Below are 18217 nucleotides of genomic sequence, written 5' to 3' on the forward strand. Positions count from 1 at the left end.
CTCTATATATGCAACGTGCTTTCCTCAACATCTTTGCCTGCACGCATGCCACTAATTTGCCTCAGTTGATCTTTATTTCAATAAGTGTTTGCAGAGGGAAAACCTCGCTTGCTCCTTCTCCTTTCTAATTTTTTCAGAGGCTACCATGTCAGGTCAACATTGCCTTTTTCAGGGAAGCTCCATAAGCCTGACCTCCCTTGGAAGTGCCTTAGGACTGGCTTCTTGCACAGTACACAACCTTTACTTAGAGAGGGATTGGAGATTATTCTTTATTCATGTCTTATTTCCCCTGCTCCTGGAGGAGATGACTCTGACTTCCTCTGACTCTTTTGGGGGGCTTAAGTGAGGGTTGAGTACCTGAGCCCTAGATAGCTGGATGTGGATTCTGGTAATATCAAACGGATCTTTGGCTCATCTGAGAGATTCTGGAAGCTGGGACCTGACCTTGCCCATTTCCCTCTTTCTCCTGTTTCCTATTATTTCCCACTGGTTTTTAAAAGTTTTTTTTTTAAGTTTTCACAAGAATAAACATTGAAAATAAAATTTGCACAATGATTGACCTAGGAAAGGTCACACAACCAACATACATTACATCATTATAGGTAAGTTAGCAGGAAGATTTCAGACCTGGGCTAGCTCTGGAACCACATTTCACACTGCTGAAAATAAAAGCTGGAATACAGATGACTTTCTCAGGTTCACAGAGTTGGTAAGCTGGAGAGCTGCACCAGGAGCCAAGCAACCGGCCCTGTCCTTTCCACTGCACCCTCTAAAAAATGTAATTAGAAGGAACAAGTGGTATCTCATTTTGTATATGCTTTAGCAATGTACTGTTTGCTTTCTAGTGTGTCTATTGCCTCGTTTGACATCTTCTCTCAAAAAGTGATGAAATGAAACGCTTTCTTTGACAAGTTCAGAGTGCTCTTGGTTCCTGTGTGGGATTCTTCCAAGTCTGAAATTGGTAGTGGGAAGAGAAGGAATCCGGAGGAAGGAGGATGAGAAGTTTAAAGGAGAGGAAGGGGAAGCAGAGAAGGCTGCAAGGTGTCTGCAAGATGTCTGAGGAGTGGGAGGAATGGGAGATTGCCTAGCTCTTCCTCCTGGGAGAGCTCCAGCTTGGCAGGACCTTTTACCAAGGTCTCTGGTATCGTGCTGGTTTCCGAAAGCCCTAGCCGAAGGTGCGCAGCAAAGGGTGACAGAAGGTGAGGCGCGTGCGGGGGTGCAGGTGCTGACCGCCGCGGTGCGCCCTCCCTCCGACGCGCGGAGTGCCGGGCGCAGACAACCAGGGACCGGCCTAGAGCTTTCGGGGAGAGAAGCGGGGCTCCCGAGGCGCCGGGCGAGGATGGGAATGGGAGGGAGCCGGTGCTCCCTGACACGCCCCCGCCAGGTCCCACGCCTCGTGCGGCCCAGCCCCGGAGCGGCCCAGCTATATAAGTCCCAGCGGAAGACCGGGGCGCAGAGGGTCCTGCTGGCCCTAGGGTGAGGAGAAGGGGACGCGGGGACTCGGCCCCCAACGCCGCGCTTCGTCTGGAGCAGCCGCCTCTGCACCTCAGCTGCCCGGTGGGGGGTTCAAAAAACAGAAAGCGGGTTTCGCTGCCCGGGAGACAGGCGTGAAGAGAAAGGCAAAGAAACTTCCCACACCTTCGGGGCTGGAACCCTTTTCCTCTGCATCTCCAGTCTCTGAGTGAAGATGGGGGGCCTGGCAGCCTCAGACGTGCACCCGACCCTGGGGATCCAGCTCTTCTCAGCTGGAATAGCGGCGTGCTTAGCGGACGTGATCACCTTCCCGCTGGACACGGCCAAAGTCCGGCTCCAGGTAGCCAGCCAGAGGGGTATGAGGAGGGCTCTCAGGGCAGAGGGGATGCTGTTGAGTGCATTCCATTTGTTCTCTGCTTTGGTGTAACCACTGTTTCTAGGTAGGGTAAGTGCCCTTCCAAAGCAGTCTGGCCTTGTCCCAGGGCTGGTGCTTTAGGATGGGAAACTGGAACTTTTTCTAGGATTAGCTGAAGAACCACGAGGGCCACAGAGGATGGGTTGACCATGACTACTACCAAATTCTCCCAAAATTTAGGGTGCAGTTAGTATTCTAAGAGCTGAGAATACTGGCCTCTCCTGAGTTTACTAGTCAGGTGCTTTTTCCTTTCTTTGATTCTTCGAGGGTTCTGTCCTATCCTACTGCCCTAGGGGTTCTGGAGAGTTCATGGGGAGGGGGATGTTCAAAGTGTGCATTGTAGCCAGCCTCCCCCAATCTGCACGCTCACGAACACACACGCACGCACACACACACACACACACACACACGGGGTAGAGGGAGGTGGATGGAAGGGGGATGTTGCTGAGAAAAGAAACAGAAAATAGGAACACGGTGGGGAAAATCTTGGCTTAAGAGTGAACTCAGTGTTCGCTCCCTTCTGATCTGCACCTTTCTTATTTCCAGGTCCAAGGCGAACGCCCGACGTCCAGTGCTATTAGGTATAAAGGTGTCCTGGGAACAATCACCACTCTGGTCAAAACAGAAGGGCGGCTGAAACTCTACAGCGGGCTGCCTGCGGGGCTTCAGAGACAAATCAGCTCCACCTCTCTCAGGATCGGCCTCTATGACATGGTCCAGGAGTTCCTCACCGCAGGCAAAGAAAGTAAGCAGTGAACGTTCCTGGGAGGGGCAGAAAAACCTTGGGCTCTGCTCTGTTCCAAAAAATGTAACACATCGAGGAGTGGTTTTCATAACAAATTGGCGAGAAAACATTCATATTTGAACTCTCTCCCTTCCCCAAATATTAGCTCATTGTTCATAGAAAGAAAAAAGTACGCAAAATTGACATTTTAGATGCAGATTTATACTTTTAAAAAGTCACCCAGTCATGGAAGTTTTGTGCCTAATTTGGATCTCCACCTGGAGAATATGAATGAGCTACAGAATAATGTTTAACTTAAAGTTCTCCAAACAGGGAAATATATCAGAAACATCTATGGAGCTTGTCAGAAATCCAGACAAGGACTACCATGGTCCTCTGAGTCTGAATCCTCAGGCTAGAGACCAGAGTATCTGTGTTTCCACAAGCTTCCCTCATTTGGGTTTGCAACAAAGTTCAAAACCTTCTGTTTGAAGCAAAGAAAGCCAGACTTGGTGAGGAGAGTTGAAAGGACGGGAAAAGACATATTTCCTTTTAAGAGGTTCCTCATAAGGTCCAGGGAAGACCAGACCAGAAAAAAATGGATGAATGCTGTAGGGAGTTTGTTTACAGGAAAAGGAAAAAGAAACATATTTCCTGAGTGCAAGTGCACTTTAAGAATTCCTGTCACTTTAGTATTTATTTGAGGGCTTACTATGAATGAGACACTGTTCTAAGTGCTTCAGATACATTACAACTGGAAGGGTACTAGTATCATTATCCGTTGGCAGATGGGAAAACTGAACACAGAGCAATTCATCACTTGCCCAAGGTCACACAGCTGGGAGGGGACAGAGCCAGGGTTCAAACCCAGGCAGTCTGGCCTCGGACTCCAGGCTCTTAACCCTGTTCTCTACTGCCTTCTACACTTCGCATATGATTCTGTCCATCATTCAAACCACACAACAATGCTGTGAGTAAAAACTGTTAGCTGAGTATCAGGACAGTTAAGTAACATGCACAAAATCACACAGCTAATCAACATGAGAGGCACTTTCATGTGGAGCAGACAAGCCAGAGAGAAGATGTGCTGATGACAAAATGAATATATTAAGTGAAATCCATCTTGTAGATTTCATCAATTCTGCTGTGAGTAACCTTCAATACTGTAGCTTTATGGGATAATTTATAAATATTTTCTATACAAATATGTAAATTATACTTATCCACACAAGTACTTTCAAAGTGAAGATAAAGTCTGTATGTTACTAGACCAAAACTGCATTTTGATATTTACAGATGTACAAGAGAGGAAACACAAAGGAGCTCAAGTGCTCGTTCTGGTGGTTTTCTTCACAGATTGACTGTTCTATCAATTGTTGCAGACTTTGGGCACCAAATTAATAGGACATATGTTGGCAGTGTTCTATGTTATATAGATTCAGTTTATTTAGTAGGCTTTATTGAACTGCCATGTGCCAGTAACTACGTTAGATGTTTAGATGGCAGATGTGTCTCTGGACAGAGTTTACAGTTGACAGTAAGGGGGGTGTGGGGAGAAGTGAATAGATGACTATATTCCATGATATTGGAGGAACCCACTCCCAGTATTTCAACATAGGTTCTTTCTATTTTCCCTAAGTGTCGGCTGGTCTGAGAAATAAAGAGAAAGAGTAGAAAGAAGGAATTTTACAGCTAGGCCACCAGGGGTGACATATATCAGTAGGCCCATGATGCCGACCTGAGCCGCAAAACCAGAGGTTTTTATTCAGGACTTCAAAAGGGGAGGGGGTGTACAAACAGGGAGTAGGTCACAAAGATCACATGCTTCTGAGGCCAATAAAGAGCACAAGGCAAAGGGCAAAGCAAAGATCATAAGGCAAAGGGCAAAATTAGAATTACTGATGAGGGTCTATGTTCAGCTGTGCACGTATTGTCTTGATAAACATCTTAAACAACAGAAAACAGCATTCGAGAGCAGAGAACCGGTCTGACCTCAAATTCACCAGGGTGGGGTTTTTCCCCACCCTAGTGAGCCTGAGGGTACTGCAGGAGACCAGGGTGTATTTCAGTCCTTATCTCAATTGCACAGGACAGACACTCCCAGAGCGGCCGTTTATAGACCTCCCCCAAATAATGCAATTCTTTTCCTAGGGTCTTAATAGTATATTCCTTGCTATGAAAAGAATTTAGTGATATCTATCCTACTTGCACATCCATTTATAGGCTCTCTGCAAGAAGAAAAATATGGCTCTTTTTGCCCGACCCCACAGGCAGTCAGACCTTATGGTTGTCTTGCCTTGTTCCCTAAATTTGCCATTATTCTGTTCTTTTTCAAGGTGCACTGATTTCATATTGTTCAAACACACATTTTACAATCAGATTTCATATTGTTCAAACATACATGTCTCACAATCAGATTGTATGGTTAATGCAATCATCACAGGGTCCTGAGGTGACGTACATCCTCAGCTTATGAAGATAACAGGATTAAGAGATTAAAATAAGACAGGCATAAGAAATTTTAAGAGTATTATTTGGGAACTGATAAATGTCCATAAATCTTCACAATTTATGTTCCTCTGCTGTGGCTCCAGCCGGTCCCTCCGTTTGGGGTCCCTGACTTCCAGCAACACCATGACACATGATGTATTGCAATACACTCCTACTTCACTTAATGATGGGGATACATTCTCAAAAATGAGTTAGGAGGCAAATTGGTTGTTGTATGAACATACAGAGAGCACTTACACAAACTTAGATGGCATAGCCACACCTAGTGTATATGGTATAATTTATTGCTCCTAGGCTACAAACCTATGCAGACTGTTGGTATGGAATACTACAGGCAATTGTTGTATAACAGTTAAGTGTTTGTGTACCTAAAAACAGAAAAGGTAACCCATTACATGACAACCTTATGGTGCCTGGGATGTCACTAGATGATAGGAATTTTCCAGCTCTGTTCTAGTCTTGTGGGACCACCATCACATATGCAGCACATGACTAACTATAATTACAAGATGGTGGCCATATTAAACAGAACTATTTAACCTAGCCATGGAGGCATGGTCCTGTGAGATTTTCCTGAAGAGTTAATGTCTGGATCAATTCTGAAAGGCCAGCAGGAGTGATCCAGGCAAAGGGGTGAGAAAGACCTTCCAAGTAGAGTGAAGGTCATGTACAAAGACTCAGTGAGGAGTAGAGTGAACATAGCACAGGGAGGACATGTTGGTGAGGAAGGAGGGGTGAAGCCACAGAGGCAGGAAGGAGCCAGATCACAGAAGGCCTTGCAGGTGATGCTAACGAGTTTGGATTTTATCCTTACCCTGGTGGGAAGTCACTGTAAAAATGTTAAGCAGGGGAGTGGCATAAACAATTTACATTTTCAAAAGATCACTTTGGCAGCAGATAGAGTATATATGTAAAAGGAGTAAGAAAGAGGTAAGTTAGAAAGCAAGAAATGATCAGGGTATGCCCTAAAGCACTGGCAATAGGGAAAAAGAGATGTCAATCAGAAAGACTGAGAGAGTATAATTGAATTGAATTGGTGAACAAATAGAAGTAAGGCATAAGGGACAGGTAGAAATACAAGATGACTTCCAAGTTTCTGGTTAAAGATACCCTTTATTGAGGGAGGATGTATAGAAGCTGTCTTAGGGGGAACACAAGAAATTTGGTTTAGGCCATGTCAACAGGTAATGTCCAGTAGGCACATGAGTTTAGGAGAAAAGTCTGGGCTAGATTCCAGGAAGTCACAGCAGGGACTATCAATAGGGTCAAACAGTAGAGAGTGTGGAAAGGACTGAAAAGTGATCATTGTACATAACAAATAGAAGCTCACTGATTTTCTAGTAAAAACATCTTCAGCAGAGTAGTGGGGTATAAGCTATATTGTAGGGGACTGAGGAAGAAATGGGTCTGAGAAGTAAAGACAAACAATATATTTTGTAAACAAATTTCTTTTAGTTCTTGAAAAAAAAAATACATAGCCTCTTTTCCAGGAAGCTTGACTGAGAAGTGAAGAGAGGGATTTGAAAGTTGGAGATTGGAGGATAGGATGAGTACATCAAGATACACTACATTGTAGTGCAATGCATTACAAATGTGAGCTAAAAGTGAAGGCATCTGTAATCATATGATATTGCCAATTAAAAGACAGCTGTCAATCATATGCCCAGCTCCTGCTAAAGCATGATGAGAAGAGTACAATCACGATAGTGATTTAAAAATTGCTGCCAGTTTTGTGGATTTTCTTTGTGCTAGACAGTGTAAGCTCTTTATCAGTATTATTTAACTCACACAACTCGAGGAGGTAGATATTATCATCCCTGTTTGACAGATTAGGAAACTGAATTAGAGTGACTGAGAAAGTCTTTGCTGAGTAAATGTTGCTGAACCATAATTTTATATTTACTTAATGATAGAAATGAATATTGGGCTTCAAGACTATTTGTATTTAATGATATCTGTCTTGAGCAACATAAGCTAATTTTTTCAAAATTTTAAGACAAAAATCACTTTCTTCTTGCCTGTCTTCTTATTTTTGTTCCCATCACATGTTGTAGCCTAACACTAGTTGATGGCCCATATTGGTGCAGCTTGTCCACTGGGTTTCTTCTAAGGCCACCAAGTCCCATAATTAACATTATCCTTCATGGGAGAAAGATCAAGCCTCACTGGTGACGGGTGCCTCCTCACAGTCGGATAATACTGAAAAGAGAGCTAAATATAAGAAAGAACCAAGCTGAACACAGGAAAAAATCAGACCACTGTGAAAATAAGCATTGTATTTTCTTATTCCTTGAAAGTCTTCATTTTTAAAAAATTTCAGACACCTGACGTTTTCTAGCCTTACTCTGAGTTGGTACGCATTTAGTACATGATCAACACGTGAACATGCATTAGAGGAGTAGAAAAGCTGTAAGAATACAAAAACATGGGCCAGGTGTGGTGGCTCATACCTGTAATCCTAGCACTTTGGGAGGCCGAGGCAGGCGGATCACCTGAGGTTCCAGGAGTTCAAGACCAGCCTGACCAATACAGTGAAACCCTGTCTCTACTAAAAATACACAAATTAGCAGGGTGTGGTGGCATATACCTATAATCCCAGCTACTTGGGAGGCTGAGGCAGGAGAATTGCTTGAATCCAGGAGGTGGAGGTTGCAGTGAGCCAAGATCACACCACTACTGCACTACTGCACTCCAGCCTAGATAACAGAGCAGGAGTCTGTATCAAAAAAAAAAAAAAAAAAAAAGAATACAAAAATATGAACCACTGAAAATTAAAAAGACATGCATGCATTCTAGGTCTTTAATTTTTTTTTCTTAATAATTTTTTTTTCTCTCTGGATAGCAACACCTAGCTTAGGAAGCAAGATCTTAGCTGGTCTAATGACTGGAGGAGTGGCAGTATTCATCGGACAACCCACAGAGGTTGTGAAAGTCAGACTTCAAGCGCAGAGCCATCTCCACGGTATCAAACCTCGCTACACGGGGACTTATAACGCGTACAGAATAATAGCAACAACGGAAGGCTTGATGGGTCTTTGGAAAGGTAACTAACTTCAAAGTGGGTTTTAGAACCACCAAAGCACATACATACAATTAGCAACTTACTACAAAGTAGAGTTAGTAAACATTTTCTTTTTTTTTTTTCCCAGGGACTACCCCCAATCTGATGAGAAGTGTCATCATCAATTGTACAGAGCTAGTAACATATGATCTAATGAAGGAGGCCTTTGTGAAAAACAACATATTAGCAGGTAACTTCCCATTTCATATAACAAACAGCTCTGCACCTTTAGAATTTCCTCTTGGAGCTTCTGCAGCCACCTTATACTCAATCCCTTAACTCTAATAGTTTTCTCTTTTTAAAAATAAGTAATTTTAAACTATATATAACTTTGTGAGCAGCAGGAAAAGACCAAAATATTAAGTTTAAGAAGTTGTGCCACAACAGAAATGTTTTGCAACAAAAATAACAGGCAATTTCATCTTAGGTCAGCATTATTCTCATTTAACACTAATATATGGAACTTTTGTTAGAATCTTTTTCTTTATACAGCAGAATTCAGGAGGTAAATCCCTCCTGCACTATATCCAAAAGATCTAGTTATACAAGGAGTTTATCAGTGGTCTCATCCAAAAAGTAATTCCACAAGATAGGTTCTTAAAAATAATATTCTAACAACTTCTAGAGACATTAAAATTTCCCTTGCACTTTATTTCAGTAAAAAAGTATTAGATGCTCACATATTAGGCATTATTGCAGGCCTTAAAGGCACAAGGGAAACTAACAGGTTATTTTCCTAAAGTGTTAACAATCTATTAAGCCATTTACTCTTTACCTCTTTTTCTAGTACAATACCTTTCTTATTTTATTTATTTATAAGACATCTTCACTGAGCTACTGTTATCAACAGGTTTATAAAGATATGACAGATAACTAAATTGCAAGCCCCCAAAAGTCTGATGTTGACCTGTTTCACCCATCCATTTTAGATGACGTCCCTTGCCACTTGGTGTCGGCTCTTATTGCTGGATTTTGCGCAACAGCTATGTCCTCCCCGGTGGATGTAGTAAAAACCAGATTTATTAATTCTCCACCAGGACAGTATAGAAGTGTGTCCAACTGTGCAATGAAAATGTTCACTAATGAAGGACCAATGGCTTTTTTCAAGGGGTAAGATGTGGTCTTGTGTATCTGTAATGTGTTCTGACTGTCTATGTGCTTTGGGACACTCTCATGTCAAACAACTGACATTTAGCTTACAAGCCTTAGTATTCATATACTTAGTATTGACTTTTCCTTACCACAGATTTCTTGAATCCACCAATTCCACTGTGCCAGAAAGTAAAAAGCCATTATATTAAAATTTTCTCAACTTTGATCAAAGGCTCATTCAAGATCAGTGCCTTTTCCATTGGTCCCAATCTATTGGAAAAGTAGACAGTATTTTGCCTTCTCTGGTCAAGAGAGCTATAAAGTAGAGGGAAATCATAATAGAGAGCTATGAGAGAGCAAGATTTGATTTGATTTAATTTGATGGACTCAAGTTTTAAAATTGTAAAACTAGAGATAAGACATCACCACCAATCTAGAAAAGTGATGCAGAAAATTATGTGATTTGGGTAATTATTACACTCACCTAGAAACAAGTGTTGTGTAATAGATTACGTATTTCCATAATGCAATGTTGTATTTGGAAACTACCTTCCTAAGAAAATATTGTATGGGCTCAGCGTGGTGGCTCACATCTGTAATCCCAGCACTTTGGGAGATGGAGGCAGGAGGATCACTTGAGCCCAGACTGGGCAACAAAGCGAGACCCTGTCTCAACAAAAAAAACTGAAAAATTAGCTGAGTGTGGTGGCACGCACTGATAGCCCCCTCTACTTGGGAAGCTGAGGCAAGAGGATCTCCTGAGCCTAGGAGTTCAAGGTTTCAGTGAGCTATGATTGTGCCATTGCACTCCAGCCTGGGAGACAGAGCAAGGCCCTGTCTCAAAAAAGGAAGAAGAGGAAGAAGAAGAAGAAAATACAGTATTAAGTAATCTGTCAATATATTCCACAAGGATTACACTAGTGGTTAAATGATAAAATTCTATTACCTTTTTAAACTGTAAGGCCATTCCTCAAGCCTTATAAATTAAGCATGAATGCATCATACACATTTTATAAAAAGTTCCAACTCATCATAATCTGTACTTATGATACATTAATACAAATGAAGTTCTTTATAAAATTAACTTAAAATGGATATACCAGTTATTAAACCATTAACCATTTAATAATTTTATTTTTTTCAAATTTAAAAACCTTTTGGGGGAGAAATACTACAACATGGATGAACCTTGAAAACATTATGCTAAGTGAAATAAGCCAGACATAAAAGGACAAATACTGTATGATTACACTTAAATGAGGTACCTAGAGTAGTCAAATTCATAGAGACAGAAAGAATAGAAGTTACGAGGGGCTGGAGGTAGGAAAAAATGGGGAGCTGTTTAATGGATAGTTTCTTTTTGGGGTGACAAAAAGGTTCTAGAGATGGATAGTGGTGATGGTTACACACAATGTGTATGTACTTAATGCTACTGAAATGTAATTTTGTGGGGTTTTTTGGGCAATAAAATACCCCACATTGAGAGGTGAAGAGAAACATGTTAAGAGACTTGAAGGAAAAAAATTGGGGCAGAGGGGTGTTTTTATAGGTTAAACAATAAAACCCATTTAAACATTTAACAATTTCTGTAAGGACAAGAATTGTCAAGATTGAGACAGCATTGATTTCTTGACTCTACTCAATACTTCTTTGGTTTCTCTTCTTCCTTCCCCCTTCTAAGTTTCCTACCTCCCATTCAGAAAGCAAAGCAAAACAAGCAAAAATTCCCCCTTCCTTAAAACAAGGAAAGAGTTTTTGAAAAAGTTCACGTCAGAGAAGAGAAGACATGTTTTGGGAGTGAAGGATATTTGTGGATTTGTATAGATGTGATCATTAGGGCTGTGTTGTTTTGAAGTAATGTAGGACATCTAAAGGAAAATTTATTTTCAGCAGAGGAGAGAAAGATGAAGAATATGTACTTTTAAGCATCTTCACTTGAGGAGTGGCAAAATGAGAAGCATAACCTGCTATAATCACTTTAAGAATTTCAGGCTGAGTGTGGTGGTGCGGCCTCTAGTCCCAGTTACTCTGGAAGGCTGAGGTGGGAGGATCACTTAAGCCCAGGAGCTCGAGGTTGCAGTGAGCTATGATTGTGCCACTGCATTCCAGCCTGGGTGACAGGGTGAAGCCTCATCTCAAAAAATAAAAATAAAAAAAAAAAAAGAATCTCAAACAAACCAATTGAACAATGACATGCACTTTTCTAGGTTGGTACCTTCCTTCTTGCGACTCGGATCCTGGAACGTCATTATGTTTGTGTGCTTTGAACAACTGAAACGAGAACTGTCAAAGTCAAAGCAGACTATGGACTGTGCCACATAATCAGCTTCAAGAAAATGATGTAACATACCAGTGGGAATCTTGCTGAATGGATCATAAAAACAAATGAAACTTATTCACTTATTTTAACCTAAAAAGATAAAGGAATTTTGGTAGAGAATTTTGGACTTTATAAAAATGAGGAAAACTAATGCCTATTTCATAATAACTTTTTTTTCTCTGTGTCTTAAGAAGGGGAAAGCAAAACATTCAGCATATACCCTGGCAAATGTAATGCAGATAAGCTACTGCATTTGACCATTTCTGGAGTGCAATTGTGTGAATGAATGTGAAGAACTTTAACATGTTTTAATTACAATTCCAACTGGTAGAAAAGAAACTGAGTGAAATACACTTTATATTTATAAATACTTAAAAATGAAGTTATTAAAAATATTAGTTTTTATTAACCACAGTTGTCAGTTAATATATTCAATAAACTATTGCTAATACCTTTTAAAGTTTGTCTTTTGAGATCTATACCTGGGTGTAGGAGTCAAGTTCACCTAGAATACAATACTGCCCAATAGGAAGTGCAGGTCTGTAGAATCATAGGCATGAACCTACTCTGAATGTTATTAGTATAAGTTTTTAATGTTTAGAGTCCAGATTTGATGACATCTTTAACAACTTCTAATCTAAGACACTATATTCATTTTAGCAGGATTGTTACTAGAGTCCTGGCATCTGTGAGAGCATCACGTAATTTTAAAGCTGGAGGGTACTTCTGGGAAGACAGAGGAACAGTTTGAGATTCCTACTGAGATGAAAATGAATCTTCATGGAATCTTTCAGCAAAGTCAAATTCAAATGCATCATTAGCACCCATAGTAACCTTTTTAATGCCTACAAACTGCATGCAGAAGAGATAGGGAAACAGTAAAACATATTAAAAAGAAGTTTTTAAGACAAAGCCCAGTCTGATTTTAAGCCAAATACAAGGATTGGCAGCTTGGACGACCAGGAAGGTTACAGGTTGCCAAACATCATTCTAGTTCTGTTTTAATTAACTCCACATTACATTTACTATTGAGGATCCTCACTTTGCCCTCATGCATATCTTCCCCATTCATTACCCGCAAAAGTGTCTTGTAGCAGATATCTTCTATGTCCCACACATACCATTTTGCTCTTTAGTGCTTGCTGGCCTGACTTCCTATTGTCATGTCAGCACCTGCCCTTTTTAGGGTCTTCTGGCCACCAGAGCCAGCTTTACTCACCTGTGCATGGCATTCTAGAAGAGCAGGGAAAATAACACAGCCCCAGTGCAGCCCTTAACCAATAACTGGTAGTAGTTGGTGTACAAATATCTCAGTTCCCTCAACTGTCAGGTGGAGTACTGCTGAGGGATCAAACTCTAGTAACACACAGTAGTGTTTTGCTTATTATCGCTAACTAAAAAAATCACAGGGTCTTCATGCATTTGGAAAGGAGACTATTTCTTACAAAGGGTTACAGCCTTCAAGGTGGTCATTCTGCAGGTTAGAAAGCGTATCCTCCAGCAAAGACCAGAGGCAGGCACTTCTAGGGGAGGAAGAGTAAGACAGGAATTTAAGTTGAATGGGTTGGTCAAGTATACATATTCAACAGGCTACAGATGGATCATGAATATTCATGAAGGCAGTCCTGATGCATGCAGGTTAAACAAACATGCGTGTTATACCTTGGGGTGGGGACTTAACATTTAAATGCATTACAGTTAGGCCCTATACATGACAAGGTGAAGCAGGCACACAAAGGCACACAATGCACCATCTCTGTAAATGGGCCAGAGCCAGTCCACAGTGGTTGGTCTCTTATCAGGAGAAAGCTACTAGAATCCTCTTGTCCAGTTAAAACTGTAGTTATGGCTCGTGGAAAATGGGCTGGAGTCAGTCAACACTTGGTGAAGCTGCAATTGCTTCAGACACTCAAGGCCAGTGTTTGTTTAGCTGCTCGAGAAAAAGAAAAATCTTGCGGCAGTTAGAACATAGTTTATTCTTCAAGTGTAGGAGTGTGTAACTTAATCCTGCCTGGCATGGCCTTAGGTCCTGTTTATAATTTGGCATCTTACAGCTCACAAGTGATATGAATGTATACACAGAAAATCCAAAATAATTGGCATACATAATAGAAGTTTGGCAAAGTGGCTAATAAAGTCAATATTTAAAAGACTAGATACCTACATTTCTATATACCAGCAAAAGGAAGTAAGAAAATAAAGCTGTAAAAATGTATAACAGCATTTAAAAATAGTACCTGGGAATAAATATAACAAAAGATGTGTCATATCACTATAGAGAAGACTACAATGCTACAAAGAATATTGCCACAAAGCGTCTGTTCCCTCAGTCTGTGATCTCTATTTTACCATTCGTGCTGGTCAGTTGTGTCTAAACCATCCAGCGGAGGGGGTATAACAAAGCATGACTGACCTTCCATTCTATCACGGCTGGGAATTCAGTTTTGAGGGTTTCTCTGGGGTCCCCTTGGCCAAGAGGGGGTCCTTTAGTCAGTGGGAAGCTTTAGATTTTATTTTTAGCTTACAACATTTGGGGGCTCACTTCTATTCCCTATCTCGGTTCCCTACTCCGTTACCAGTGTTTCCTGGGATCACCTCTGAAATGAACTGCAAATCCTTTCCCCAAGGTCTGATTCACAGGGAATTCAAACTAGGACAAATCACAACCTTAAAATAGCATGTTTCTTTCAAGAATGAGGAATAAAACATGTAACTTTATTTCTGTGCCTGGGACCCTGGTCAGGCAATGGGAAGTTGCAAATGGAGGGAAGCAAGTTGGCCAATTCCTGGTACAGAGAAATGCCAGTCATCAGAAGATATTTGAGGATCTGCTATGCTCTAGACATTGTGTATACTACACAGTGGTACATAAAACAAGCATAGGCCCTGCCCCCATACAGAAGGAAATATAAGGGAATCCATCTGTTATCAGAAGGTACCTGGGGATTTACCAAGTGCTTTGATAACAGCCCCAGTGATCTCATCTGATAGGGAACACAACTGCGGGGGGTGGGGGGGGGGGGGGAAGCCCCTACAGGCCTGAGAATCATGACAAAGTTTTTCTTTTTCATGCAAAGTAAGTGGCAATAATCACACTCTGTTCCTTGTTTAACAAGGCAAGCCATTACTTGAAACAAGGTAAGATATAAAGTCTGCAAATCATTCTTGCTTCTTGTCTTCATTTGTTAAAATGGGAAAATTTTCATTGTGGAATATAACACATATACATAAAAGTGCATAAAGCAAATGAATATTTTAATGTATTATTACAAAGCGAACAGGTAACCAAAGTGAAGCTCAAGAAACAGAATATTGCAAGCACCGCAGAACCACCTCCACCCACGGGATCACAACTTGAGACCATCTTAACTTTGCTTTCATTGTAAATGGTTTTCCGTGTGTTTTTATACAGATTCACTATTTAAGTATACATCCCTAAATTATATGGCTCATTTGTCTATTTTTAAACTTCATATAAATGGAATCATCCAGTATGTTTTATGTGTGCATCTTTTGACCAATATTACAAATTTAGAATTCACACAACAGTAGGCTAGCTAGGCAGCTCTGCTAATCTTAGCTGAATTCAGTTGGCCTTTAAATTCAGGCCATGGGTTTATGACCAGTTCTGATCAACTCCATGTGGCTCTGATTCATCTAGTACCCATGGACAAACCAAGGCGTGTTCTTTTTCATGGTGATGGCAGAGGTGCAAGAATAAGCCCAATTGCTCAAACCTATTTCAAGCCTTTGCTTATGTCCACTAACATTCCACTGATCTTGGCAAGTCACATGGTCAAGCCTAACATTAAGGAGCAGAGAAATGCACTCCTTATTGGGAAACAGAGAGGACTGAATATTTGCTGAATAAATCCAAACTGGCACAGCACATCTGTTCAACATGGTACTAGAAGTCCTAGCTAGTGCAGTAAGACAAATTAATGGATGGAAAGAAATAAAAGTTACTGCTCACGAGTGATATGAATGTGTACACAGAAAATCCAAAAGAATTGGCATACATAAGAGTTTGGCAAAGTGGCTAATAAAATCAATATTAAAAATGTATTATATAAAAGCATTTTAGGCCGGGTGTGGTGGCTCATGCCTGTAATCCCAGCACTTTGGGAGACCAAGGTAGGTGGATCACCTGAGGTCGGGAGTTTGAGATCAGCCTGGCCAACATGATGAAACCCTGTCTCTACTAAAAATACAAAAAAATTAGCTGCTCATGGTGGCGGGCACCTGTAATCCCAGTTATTCGGGAGGCTGAAGCAGGAGAATCACTTGAACCCGGGAGGCAGAAGTTACAGTGAGCCGAGATGGCACCATTGCACTCCAGCCTGGGTGACAGAGCAAGACTCTGTCTCAAAAAAAAAAAAAAAAGCACTTTAAAATAGTACCTGGAAATAAATACAACAAAAGATGTGTGGTATCACTCTATAAAGGCTACAATTCTATTGAAATATGTTTTTTTTAAAACTATATAGGTATATAACATACTCTTGGATTGGGAAAAACTGTTTTTACATTTATCTTACAGATTTAATGCAATCTATAGAGTTAAAGCATTTTTATCATTAATAGTCTGTCCCTAGAGGGAAATGATCTGCATCAAACTGCTCCACAGTTCTCCAGTCTTTCTAAATTTGATTCCAATATTTTACTGTTTGAAGTGTATTTGTTGTAGTTTATAAGGATACACTTTATAAAATTAATCACTTTTTATTTTTCATTTTCTATTTTTTAAACATAAATGTTTATCAAATGTTTTTTCTGCATGTAAGACTATCATATGATTTTCAAATGTTAATATGGAAAGTTATATTAGTTTTATTCTGGTGATCAACTGAGCCATAACTGATCACATATTAAAGCAATATATCTATAAATGCAGGTCATTAATATATTAAAATTAGTAAGCTTCCAGATTCAGTATGCTAACATTTTGTTTATAATTATTGCATCTAAAGTGACATTGGCATACAATTTTTTTTCATACTGTTCTTGTGGAATTTTAGTCATCAAGGTTATGACAGTCTCATGAATTGCAGAGTCTATACTCTTATCATTTGCAAGAGTTTGTGAAGTGATTTTACTCTTAAATGTGTCATTCAGCTCACCGATGCAAGCCATATAGAACTGCAGTTTTTAGCGGAAAGGGTTTTAATTGCTAATTCAGTTTAATAGGGCTAAGACTTTCCCCCTTTCTTGTACAGTTTGGGTAAGCTGTATTTTTCTAGAAATTTTTGTATTTCATTAAAATTTTCAAATTTTTGAAAAAATTAATTTTTTTCACCATCTGTATAATTTGTAGGGATGTCCCACATTTCATTGACATTATTTGCTCTTTTATTCTTAACTAGTATCATCAAGTTTATCAATATTAGTCTTTTCAAGCAAAAACTTATTTCTGTTGATCCTATATGCTTGTTTTCTATTCTATGCATTTTAAGCACTTATCTTTAATGTTTCCTTGTCTATTTTCTTTACATTTATTGTGTTCTTCATCAAACTCCTTAAGATGGATGTTTTGTCTTTAATTTCCAGCCTTTCTATTTTCAAATACATACATATATTTAAAATTATAATTAGCACTAACTTAACCTTATCCAACCAGATCCACCTGTAATATTTTTATTTCAAAGTAAGATATACACACATACACACACATACACACAGAAATGCTATGCAGCTGTAAAAAATGATGTATTTATGTGTAAACAGATCCACTTTATGATGGATAATAGAACTTTTATGTAAAGTTAAGAATAAAACAGTGCAGTTTAGCATGAATTATTCCTACTGTTTGTAAGAAGAGGCAGGTGGAGGTGGTGGTTTCTTTCTAAATAAAGGACATTTTCAGTCTCATAACCACTTGTTTCTCATTCAACATTGTAAATAGGTAATTAGCAGTTAAAAAGTCAGGAAAATCAAAACTTTTTTCTGTATATTCTGATTTACCTATAGCAACATAAGAAAAATGTTTAATGAGCATGAATGACTAAATGAGGGAATATGGAAAAAAAGTATCAACAGAAAGGCTTATAACAATTTCAACATGTTTTTTTATTTGCTCACTTAACATTCCAAACAAAATGACATTTTACACTATTGCTTTTACTTAAGAAGTCAACTGCCTTATCCAAAGTAGACAAAAATCCCAATTCCTTTAAGTGTACAAGTGGTACTTTTCCCCCAGAGAAAGCTACTTGAATACTTGAACAGAAACACAGAATCATCCCATAATAGTAAGGTAGTAGTTGGTTCTTACCTGTACTACATTTAAAACTTTTCTCATTAAAAACTGAATACAGAAAAAACCCAAAACACCTCCAGTCCTGATTCCTCTCAGATTTTTAACAATTCCACTAATCTTCCTTAAAAATTGCTTTTGTAGAGAGGTGTATAAATATGAAAATGGAAAGTAAGCCTCCCCACACCTGTTCATGGAGAAGTGGGGTAGACCATTTATCCTGAGAAAACAGCTACTGGTCCCCATTATTTCAAGAAAGATAATAAACATTATGGCCCTCCAAGTCAAACCTCCTATCTATCATGATCATGTGTAACCTTTTCTGTTCTGGCTGCAAGCACCTACTTTTCATACTCATGTGATGCTTC

The 18217-nt window shown here is 39.8% G+C and overlaps 1 protein-coding gene across 1 annotated transcript; it reads left to right on the forward strand.

The window, feature by feature from the left end:
- The first annotated feature begins 1454 nt into the window (after positions 1 to 1454).
- On the forward strand, positions 1455 to 12056 carry UCP1 (uncoupling protein 1). The gene is made up of 6 exons (XM_023225957.3): positions 1455 to 1813; positions 2435 to 2633; positions 7966 to 8166; positions 8273 to 8374; positions 9114 to 9294; positions 11484 to 12056. Exons 1-6 carry the CDS (start codon positions 1688 to 1690, stop codon positions 11596 to 11598), a joined length of 924 nt encoding a protein of 307 aa, XP_023081725.1. The 5' UTR covers positions 1455 to 1687; the 3' UTR covers positions 11599 to 12056.
- Positions 12057 to 18217: the final 6161 nt, after the last annotated feature.

The sequence above is a fragment of the Piliocolobus tephrosceles genome, chromosome 3 (assembly GCF_002776525.5).
Source record: "Piliocolobus tephrosceles isolate RC106 chromosome 3, ASM277652v3, whole genome shotgun sequence".
Lineage (NCBI taxonomy): Eukaryota > Metazoa > Chordata > Mammalia > Primates > Cercopithecidae > Piliocolobus > Piliocolobus tephrosceles.

Bases quoted from the DNA above. Each gene is read 5' to 3' on its own strand.
- UCP1 (XM_023225957.3), top strand. From the start codon at position 1,688: ATGGGGGGCCTGGCAGCCTCAGACGTGCACCCGACCCTGGGGATCCAG. The intron at 2,634-7,965 runs GTAAGCAGTGAA...CTCTCTGGATAG, and splicing joins CCTCACCGCAGGCAAAGAAA to CAACACCTAGCTTAGGAAGC. The intron at 9,295-11,483 runs GTAAGATGTGGT...GCACTTTTCTAG, and splicing joins CCAATGGCTTTTTTCAAGGG to GTTGGTACCTTCCTTCTTGC.